This window comes from Chrysochloris asiatica, unplaced genomic scaffold (assembly GCF_000296735.1).
Source record: "Chrysochloris asiatica unplaced genomic scaffold, ChrAsi1.0 scaffold00344, whole genome shotgun sequence".
Classification (NCBI taxonomy): Eukaryota; Metazoa; Chordata; class Mammalia; order Afrosoricida; family Chrysochloridae; genus Chrysochloris; species Chrysochloris asiatica.
The window spans coordinates 1,485,080-1,496,224 of NW_006408862.1; the positions used below are offsets into that span (position 1 = coordinate 1,485,080).

At 40.8% G+C, this 11,145-nt stretch overlaps 1 protein-coding gene across 4 annotated transcripts in view; it reads right to left on the reverse strand.

Annotated features, from left to right (window-relative positions):
* Positions 1 to 11,145, reverse strand: part of NTRK2 (neurotrophic tyrosine kinase, receptor, type 2) — a 562,954-nt gene that overhangs the window by 251,362 nt on the left and 300,447 nt on the right. For 2 of the 4 annotated variants that reach the window (XM_006875882.1, XM_006875884.1), the window contains exon 12: positions 3,734 to 3,781. The exons of the other annotated variants lie outside the window; for them this stretch is intronic. In XM_006875882.1, coding sequence (XP_006875944.1) covers positions 3,734 to 3,781 — 48 coding nt within the window. The remainder of the gene's footprint in view (positions 1 to 3,733; positions 3,782 to 11,145) is intronic. 4 annotated transcript variants of the gene reach the window in all.

Below are 11,145 nucleotides of genomic sequence, written 5' to 3' on the forward strand. Positions count from 1 at the left end.
AAAGGGATGTGAAAAAAAAAAAGAATGAAAATGATCTACCCTCTACACCCTAATTTGGTGACTAGTGATGGAGGTCTTAAAAGCTTGTGAGCAGCCATCTAAATACAACTATTGGTCTCTTCCTGTCTGGAGCAAAGACAGTGAAGAAAATCAAAGATGAATGGAAACAATTAGGACTAATGGACCACGAGAACCTCAGCATCGGTGACTCTGAGATCAGAAAATCAAGATGGTGCTTTGAAAGGGATCTCATTAGAAGATTTTGGATAGAGTAGGAGACAAATGAGGAACGTATCACAAACTCAGAAAAAATAAATAAATAAAAAGAACAGGCTGATAGAAACTGGTGGACCGCTGAGACTATGTCCCTCAGACCCCCTTCAGGCCTGAAACTGAATTCACCTCTATGGGTCAATTTTCATTCCAGTGATAGGCAGGCCTATAAAACTTGAACAATCACTAGAGAAGTATGTGCATACCTTCAAACAATCAACAGTTTAAGACCAAAAGGGCAGCATTTGCCCAGGGATAAATTTCAGAAGATTGGAAAACATAAGAAAGAAGGAACAATGGAAGCGGCAAACTTTGGGAGAAAGTGGCAAGTATGTTGTTACATAGTCCAGATTGTAATCAATGCCAAAAACAAAATGTGTGGAAACCAACTTGCTCTGAAAACTTCACCCAAATTACAGTAAAGAAACGCACAGACAAAAAACGCTTCCCACCACTGGGAAGCCCCTCACACTATTTCCCCAGGCAGCTAGCTGTTCTCTCAGGGAAATAACCAAAGCAGAATGCAGGTTGAGTTTGGCCCCGCCCACCTCCCCACACCCCAGGGGAGGTGCAGTCATAGCTGCACATTTGTCAGCAGATTCCACACTGCATCTTCTACTTCCTCCCCACAAAATGTAAGCGTTGTTCATGTCAATCTCTCCCCATGCCACCATAAAGCTGGCAATAGCTCCACTTGGAAACTCTGCCATTACTAAAAATGCCCAGAATCCAGTTGCTATCATCTCTGATTCTCCTCTGGTCCAGATCATATTATGAACAACAAGCAGTATTCCATCATTTTTTGAGTGTTAATAACTAGGAGACAATCTTGAGATACTCCCAGGAATTAATTCGGTCTTGAAATCATGAACTGTCTACACAGTTGAACTCTCTCTTAAAGAGTTCAACCAAGGAACCTGCTCTTTTCGTCACCTCCTCCTCCAAAGCACAACCCTTTCCTCCCCTGGCCTCTCTAGTTAAAATCTCTAATTCTCGTGTATCACCTCACAAAAGAATGGGTTCACTGTTTTAAAAAGAGATGTTGAAGTGGAGAAGCGGTATAAAGCACCAGAGGTAATTTCTCAAATGCCTTTTCACTTTGCTAGAAAGTTGCTATTAACAAATTTAAGCAATGCATACACCTTGACAATTTATCAAGTGGAATATTAATTCAAGTGCTGATTCCTTCATTATTGATGTTGCAAATCCAGGAAGGTGGCAGGGATTAAGCTCATTTATTCTATGAACATTTTGATATAATGAAGTACAGAGCACTGCAAGGTTGGGAAGGAAGAAATGCTCTCCGTGGGAGCAATGAATGTCTATATCATTTGACAGCAGCTTGCTTGTGCCCATCATGGAAGTATCTTTGTGTGTATGTGTGCACTTGAGCAGACACATGAATAAGACAGACAGAAGAAGAGTTGGGGGGGCACCCAGTGTGTTGTGAGAAATTTGTAATGGGACTTGAAAAGCCATATTATAATATTAATAAAAAGTTTGCCTTGCCAGAGTTGTACACATACCTGTTGAGTATTGGTTGATGGTTCTAATTACTGAGTTACAAATATGAGTTATGCCTGGAAATATTTTTAGCCCATTTTTTTCTTTTGTTTTTACTATGTCTGTGATGCAAAGAAGAAGCATTTTTCTTTTATCACAAATGTTTGGTATCCTCTATATATGACTTTGCAGACATGTCTAAGCTTAATGTGGCTAATGTTTGTACACTAAGACTCAGGGAAGGTCATCTGGGAAAAAGTTTTCCCTCTCAGGGGGTAGGAGTGATTTCTGTTCCTGGGAAGCTTCCCCCACCCCCGCCCTGGATGCACTGTAGCTAGTGGTTCAATTCCGAAGGAAAATGGTCTCTCTGCTCTGGTCTGAAAGGGTAAAACCATATTTTGAAGCTTTCCAGGAAAAAGTGTCTCTCTGAAGTGCAATGTGGCCTAGAAAAAATATTTAAGTGGTTACAGAGAATTGCTATTTTGTACAAGGAAGGCTTCGAGCTTACAGCACCATCTGTGAAGAGATGGTCACCTTCCACCCCTCCTATATGCAAAGCTTTAAAATACAGTACAATTGTGAAGACAACCCCTCAGGTATCTTGGCAAAACAACTCATCAGCTGTATCTGAAATTTACTTCTAGGGAGCTGCCTGGGAGAAAACAACAATCGGGTTGAAGCCGATGTTCTACCTTTTCCATATCTCTGTTCCCCTTTTCCAGGTTAGGAACATTTACCTTGGAATTCACAGAGGTAGTTCAGGTTAAGATGACTTGTCCTTTCAGACCCTGCCTGACTCAATCTGCCTCCTCCTCCCACTCCTGTGCTCAGCCAGCTCATCATTTTGGGGTCACTGAACAGATACAAACATCCCTGGATGGTGAAATGGTTAAGGTACTCAAGCGCTACCTAAACAATGGAAAGTCAAGTCCACCCCGAGGTACCTCCGAAGAAAGAGCTACCTCTGAACTATCAGCCATTGAAAACCTTATGGAACACAGTTCTGCTCTGACACACCGTGAGTCAGATTCAACTCAACCGCAATTGTCTGATTGGAACAGATCTATAGATAAGTGCCAAACAGGAAAGGGTCTGGGGTTCCTTATATGGATGGAAAGGATGGGACGAACAAGTGTGTGGTGGATGGTTCAGAGCTAGAGAGTGATACACATCCCCTACTTGGCAATTTCACCTCCAGCCAACCGCATGACTAAAATAAACACAACCCAACAGGTGCCCAGGATGGTCAGATCTTGGGAAGCCTATGAAAGATGTAAGACAGCCTGTCTTTTCATGCCTTCTAAGCAATTCCTGTTTATTGTTTCTGTTCCCATAAAAAATACGAACAAATTGGAGGTCCCAGGAGATCACACCTGATTTCAGACCCAGTGATGAGAGACATCATCTGTGCTTGCTTCATGAGCCCTGAGGACTGCTTTTCCATTGTCAGCACACAGTCTGAATGCTAGGAGCAGAATGCAATCAGACACAAGTCACAGCATCTGGATGCTGGAGTCTGTTTTGAAGTTGGTGAAATATTCATAAGTGAACAGCTGATTTACCACTTCAGAAACCGATTACATTGCTGCTTGGCCATTGGAAGAAAGTTAAGGCCCAAACTTGCCCAGGCATGAATATTCAGCCAACTATTGGTTGTATGTAGTTATATACAACCAATGGTTGGCTGTGTGTTATAGTTACATTCCAGTTCCTAAATCCTCTAAAAAGAACAAACAAACACCATCACGATCTAGAACTCGAGCAACAGTTTACATATCCTCATAGTGATTCTTTTTTTCTGGAAACTTCTAGGCCTCATTTATCAACATATCAGAAACCAGGATCACAGAATATGAATCAAGGGCCAATGGATGCTGAGAAACAGGGTCTAAGCAGTTGCATCCTAATTAAACAACATGAACTCATCACTTAATCCAAAGAAAGAGTAACTACTTACCAACACCTTGTCTTGATTTTACTTTCCCAAATCCAAACCATGAGAAATCTGAAAACCACAACAAAACATAAAATAAACTTCGAAAGAGAAGCGTAAACCAAAAACAGTACTGTCCTCAATGAAATAACTCAACCGACTCCCCTGAACAACTCTACTGGGGCCAAAGCGTCCTCTCAAACTCCCGGAAACAAGCCTTTGGATTTTTATGCAAGATTATTTCCAATCCTGAGAACATGGAGATTCAAATCAGAAAAGAGACAGGAGGTGGTCTTCAAGAAACTGACTATAACCCAATGTGGACAGCTCAGAGCGACCTTCTCTTCCAGTCTCTCTGTTCGCCTGAAATAGAAAGATCAGCACCTCACCTAATACTGAATCATCTAGCAGAAAAGCTGCAGCGGTGAAAACTCACAACGCATTTGACAATGTACTGTGGTTCTAAACTACATAAATGTGGGAAAACAGATCTTTTCTAACGCTGAGACAGTCGATTACAAAACAAACAAAGGAACACAAAAATCTCATGGGAGATCTGACACTTTGACAATACAGGGATTCAGGAATAAAAAAGGGAATCTTAACTGTACACGGATTCCCACTACAGACTTGCTGGGTGGCCGTGGGCAGTTGCCGGCGGCCCGTGCCTCTTACATAGCATAGGCTCTACTAGGTACATGTAAGAAAACATGTGACAAGTGCTTTAAGACTCTCCATTAAATAAAGCCACAGTGAGATGTTTATTTGTTCCTTGTCCTGACTATTCCCTTCCAGAGAGTTTCTACAGCGTTCAAAATGAATCCTGCACAAGGGGTTATCCTTCACTGAGACAGATAAAGGAAACACAAATGGTTTGTGTTCTGTGACTAGCCAAAAGGTTGGTAGTTCAAATCCACCCACTTATGCATTTGTTTTCAAAACCATGTTTCTATTTTACGGAGAACTCACGAGCAAGCAACATCATACAGCACAGTTCAGATGAGTCAATCTTTAACTATAATAAATGCAACTGCAGTGAACATCTTTGCAGATCATAAGTGCTTTTCCGATATTCTTAGAAGGAATCCTAGACATGAAATTACTGGATCCAAAGGGGTGATTAGAGTTAAGGTTATCAACACACATTACCAAATTGCTTTCCAACTACATTAAGTCTCACTTTCACCAGCAACGTACGATGAGTGGGTAGAAGGGAATCTTGGGGCCTCACACAGTGGAAAATGTACATGTGAACCACCTCCCTAGTTCTATCCTGTCATTTAAATGACTCCACCTAACTGAACAGTTGTGGTGATTAAATGCCCTCAAATCAGTTCTGACTCACATTGACTTCTATAGGGTTTCTGAGGCTGTAAATCTTTGCAGGATCAGAAAGCCTCACTTTCTCCCACAGAACGGTTGTTAGACTTAAACTGCCAACCTTGTGGTTAGCAGTCTAGTGCTTATCTTATAGAGCCACCACACTCCTGAACTGAACAGAGACATGGCAAATACTCCCCCTCCCATCTGTGCCCTGAGAACTCAATCATGCCCCAGGACTCTAAGGTCAGTGTTCTGCAAAGATTCATAAGGAGAGCTGCAGCTCTGAACAGAGTAAGAACCCCTCTCGCTTCTGTACTCATTACAATTCACCAAGTGTCCATCCATACCCAGACTCTTCTCCCTGGGTCCTCAGCCAACCCTGTGAGTAATAAATGAACCTTTGTTTACTGACACAGACCTGAGACTCAACAAGATTGGAAGGCTTAACAAACAAAGGTCACAGTTTGTATCAATCTCATGCCAAATCCAGGCATTTGTTATTCTTGCAATCAAAGTTGCCTTCCTAATGCTCCAAAACACTTAACCCAAACTAGTCAATTCTTATAGTATTACAATCAGGATTCAATTTTACAGGTAGAAACACAGTATGAGTATTCATTTATTTGTTCAAAAGGCATAGTAGAGGAGGCATAAAGAATAAGTTGTAGAGTCTGTTTTCCAGGAACTAACAATTGAGGAGAAGGTCTCCAAGGTGTTACAGAAACTCAGAGAAGAAGCATCTATTTCAGTCTGGGTGATTAGGTCAAGGGAGAGGACAACAAATTAGAATTGGCCAAGAATGCGAGAATCAGAAAGAGCAGTACCTATGTAGCTAGTTCCAGTAACCAGCTGCCATTGAATCAATTCTTACTCATGGCAACTCCATGTGTGCCAAAGTAGCACTGTGCTCCGTAGAGTTTTCCATGGTTGAATTTTCCAAAGCAGATCTCTAAGCCTTTCTTTTGAGGCATTTTGGAGAGGACTCAAACCTTCAACCTTTTGTTTAACAGTTAAGTATGCTGACTATTCACATCACTCAGGGACACAGGTACAGTGAGGAGTGTTGATGCATGTGTCTAGGGGTTGATATAGCTGGAAAAGCAGAAGAGCTATAAAGGTAAGCAAGGACTTATCTTTTTAAGCAAGGGTTTGGATTTCTGGTAAGCACTAGAAATGTATCTCATGTCACAAAGAAACATAACCAAGATTAATTTTAGAAAAATCATTTTGGTTGCATGTTGGAAACTGGATTATGCTGAGGGTGAGAGACCAGCTAAAGAAGCATTTAGAGAAATCCAGGCCACAAGTCGAGAATTGTGGCCTGAACTAAATATGGGTGAAATGAGAGAATAAAGATAGGATATGCACATTAGTCATATTTGGGAGAATCAACAGGACTGATTGCAAGTTGAGGGAAATATGGAGAAGGAACAAAAAAGGTTTTAGGTTGGAACAATGAGGTACTTGATGATGCCACCTATGGAGCTTCAAAGGGGAGAAAGTTTAAAGGATGAATTGCGAATGTTGGTTTGGGATACACGTGCCAGATGAAACATCGTCGCAGAGAAAATGTAAAAGGAAAGTTGACAAGATGGTTTTGAGATCAGGAGGCAGGTCTAATGCCAAGACTAGATTCCCCAAGGTCAAGAGTGTACAGCTTGAGTGAAGAACCAAAGGTGGGTGCTGTACTTAGGACATAGTTCCTGCTCGGACACTGCAGTACACACACAAGACATAGCACGTGCAGATGGACGGCACTCGTCTGTGGCCAAATTTTGAGACGCTTATTCCTAAATCTCTAAACTATTGCTAAGTCCTTGCAAACAGTAATGCAGAGAATTAAATCTCCTTGACCTTACCTGAGAGTGTTTGGGAAACTCAACAGGTAAGACATAGAAAGGACAAATTGATATCTGTCCCCAGAAGCTACTTTTCTCTCAATAGCTCTTTCTTGATGAATTTAAGCAGTAGTCCCCCCAGCAAAATTTCCCAACAAGGGCCAAATAAGAAACAATTGCTCAATTTCCTGTGGAGTTTCACCCATTGGGAGTCAAGTGCTGCCAAACATTTTTCTTAACCAAATAAGAGACATTTTGTTTGCTGCCAAAGGGCTCCTTCTAGTCGTAGTGAGCTCAGAGGAGCCCCTTAGAATCTCAATGAACAAAGACAGTAAATTATGAAAATAAGTAATTAATTAAATCCACTTAATTTTGAGGAAAGCTCCTCTCTGAACAGAAAGGAGGAACTTAGAGAAAAATAACAACACATTAACAACTCTAAGAGGAGATTCAAACTAAGTAAAATAAATGACCGTAAGGATTACTTTCCAAATATCTTTCAAAGGAAACATCTAAAACCTAGAGCACTAAAGGAGTGATATTTATGATGCAAGAGAGGGAATCAGACAAAGGAGCCAGAAACAGGCGAAATAGAAGAAACTTAAGCTTCCCTATGGGTTATGAATTGCACAAACACAAAAGTCATTGTTAAAAGGTTGTGAACTCAAGAGAGTGCAGTTTCTGGATTTTATTCTTAAATTTCAGAAAGAACTTTTGAGATTTTTAGTATGTTAAGAAAAAAGGCAGCTTTTGTCTCCTTTAAATTCTGGAGAAATTTAAATTTGCTGTTTTCAAATGAGATTTCTTTATATCTTAAGGTAGAGGCTCACTAGCCTCTACCGCCAAGAACTCTCTAACATCATAATGGAAACATGAGAGAAAATATGATTCACTAACAGAAAAGGACTTCACCTCCAACTTCTTAAGACCACACCCACTCCCTAAAGGATTCACAAAAAAGAAGACTGTGAACTGCTTTACCATCGAGAAGGTGCATACCAAGCAGTGTGGAGCCCAGAGCAGATGAGCAACAAAGTGCTTGACTGAGTGACCGATCAGCTGTTAACTTCAAACAGAGACCAGAATTCCCCATGGATCAAATGTAGGGAAATGCATGGAAACGATCACTTTGTTGATAACATAGTTGTTTCCCTTTCCTACTGACACATAATCGGAGTGAGTAATAGTGTGCTTCAAACTAATTCCAGTTCCTCAGGGCACAGAACAGTATGGTTTGGGGCCAAGTTTCCATTTCAATTTCTACTTATTTTATTTAAGGACATACGCTTATACAAGAAAGACCCATTTCCACAGCCTAGGAAGAGCATTAGCTTTGAATTAAACTGGCTCTGAAAACCATCCTTAGTGGACATGTGGTGGCTGCATATTGAGCCAGGAATCATGTGGAAGGTGAGTATTCCTCCATGGAATCGCCAATGCCTCACAGCTGATAGACACAGGCAAAGAAAAAGCACATATTGTTGAGGCATAATTAACTGAGTCCATGACATCCCAATTCTTAATACCTCACCACAAGTTCAAGGCTGTGTGCCAAGCAATGTGCATTTTTTATGGGAAATTCATCAATTTCATCAGATTCCCAAGGGGTTGTTTTCTCCAAATGCTAAAGAATCACTGAAATGCACATAAGTAGTTATAGAGTCAAAGAGACAAATATATATGTGTACTATGTATTTGCATTTAATTATGGTCCCTACAATAGTTGGAGTCCTGGTGTGGCACTGTAGGATAAGCACTGGACCAGAAGGTTGCTTCTGGTTGCTTCTTGAATCTCAAGATGGGTAGTTCAAACTCACCAGCCACTCCTCAGAAACCCTAAACACGGTTGCTATGAGTTGGAACCAACTTGTTGGAACTTAACAACAACAACATAGATCACTTGGAGTCTTGTTATGGCACCGGTTTAAATAGCAAGGTCATTGGTTCAAGCTCACCACCAGCTCCTCAGAAATCCTATACAGGGTTGCTGTGAGTTGGAACTGACTTGACAGCACTTAACAACAACAACAACAACGATAGTTGATCTGGGTGCTGACAGCCATCCATTATTATTCACCTTGGTTTCTGCAATAGCTTCTAACAACTCATCTCCCTGTTTGTTTCCCCCAAATCTATTCTCCATGGAGTCATCATTTTCAAGTATAAATCAGATTATGTCATTCTGGTGCTTAAAATTGTGGTAAGCTATTTTTCATTGCATTTAGTCTCAACTTTTAAAACATCACTGTAGTGCCTTGCATAATATGAGTGGCCTCATTCAACCTACTCAGTGTCTCTCCCTCACCCCATTCTCAGGGAAACAACCACTCTGGCCACTGTTGTGTTTCAGATCATGTTGCATTGTTTCTTGCCTCTGCTCAGAATCCTCTTCTTGGTATGTTTCCAAGTCTTGCTATTTCTCAACCTTCAGGTTTATGCCAAACATCACTCCCTCAGGGGGCCCCAACCTCACTGTTTCAGCCCCTATCATGTACCAGATGTGGCACTGTGGGATAAAGCATTGGACCACAAGGCCGGTTTGAACCACAAGATCAGCAGTTCAAACTCACCAGCTGCTCCCAGGAACCCCTATATAGTGTTGTTATGAGTCAGAACCAACTCAACGGCACTTAACAGCAAAATCATGCAGCAGGAGACCTGATGTGGCACTTCAGGATAAGTACTGGACTGTTAACCGCAAAGTCAGTAGTTCAAACCAACCAGCTGCTCTTTAGAAACCCTATACAGGGTCCCTATGAGTTGGAACCAACTCAATGGCACTTGACAACAGCAGCAATATCATATACCAATACACGACTATGTATTTAATTTATTTTTTATTACATCTCCTTTACTAGAATGTCAGCTCCACGAAATCAGTCACTTTCCTAAACTAAGACCCCCAGAAAGAGATTTTAACTCAAGGATTCCTGTGCAGGTAGTTAGTTTATTGGGAAAAGATCCCAGGAAGCACTAGTGTTGGAGTGAAGACGTGAGACAGGGTAGGGAAGGAAGACTATACTTGAAATGGCAGGGTCACCTATCGTGGACAGGTTTCAGATGAGCTTCTAGACAAAGACAGACTACGAAGAAAGAGTGACAAACTACTTCCAAATATTTAGTAACTGAAAACATTATGAATAGAAGAGAAACAATGTCAGATATAGTGCTGGAAAATGAGGCTTTCAGGTTGGAAGGCACTCAAAATGAGACGGGGGAAGAGCTGTCTCCTCAAAGTAGAGTTCACCGTGATGACACGAATGGATGAAAGCCCACAGGACCTTCATTTGCTGATGGGGCACAACTCAAAATGAAGAGAAACAGCTGTAAACATCCATTGCAAATCAGAACATGGAAGGTACAAAGTATGAATCTTGGAAAATTGGAAGTTGTCAAAAATGAAATGGAACACATAAACATCAATATCTTAGGCATTAGTGAGCTGAAATGGACTGGTATTGGCCATTTTGAATCTGATGACCACATGATTTATTATGCCGGGAATGACAAATTAAAGAGTAATGGTGTTGCATTCATTGTCAAAAAGAACATATCCAGATCAGTCATGATCAATGCTGTCTGTGATAGTATAATATCCATGAGCCTACAGGGAAGTCCAGTTAATACCACTATTTATTCAAATTTACGCACCAACCACTAATGCCAGTGAGGATGAAATAGAAGAATTCTATCAACTTCTTCAATCTGAAATCGATGAAACATGCAATCAAGATGTATTGATCATTAGTGGTGATTGGAATGCAAAGTTTGGGAGCAAAGAGAAAGGATCAGTACTTGGAAAATATGGCCTTGGTGATAGAACTGATGTTGGAGATTGCATTATAGAAGTTTGCAAAATCAATGATTTGTTCATTTCAAATACCTTATTTATACAGCATAAGAGATGACTATACACATGGACCTCACCTGATGGAATACATAGAAATCAAATTAACTACATCTGCAGAAAGAGAAGATGGAAAAGCTCCATATCATCAGTGAAAATAAGGTTAGGAGTAGACTGTGGAACAGACCCTCAATTACTCATATGCAAATTCAAATTGAAGCTGAAGAAAATGAAAACAAGTCCACGAAACCCAAAATACATCCCACCTGAATATATCCCACCTGAATTTAGGGATCATCTGAAAAACAGATTTGATACATTAAACACTGAAGACCGAAGACCAGAAGAGTTGTGGGATGACATCAAGAACATCATACAGGAAGAAAGCAAAAAGTCATTAAGAAGACAAGAAAGAAGGACAAGGTCAA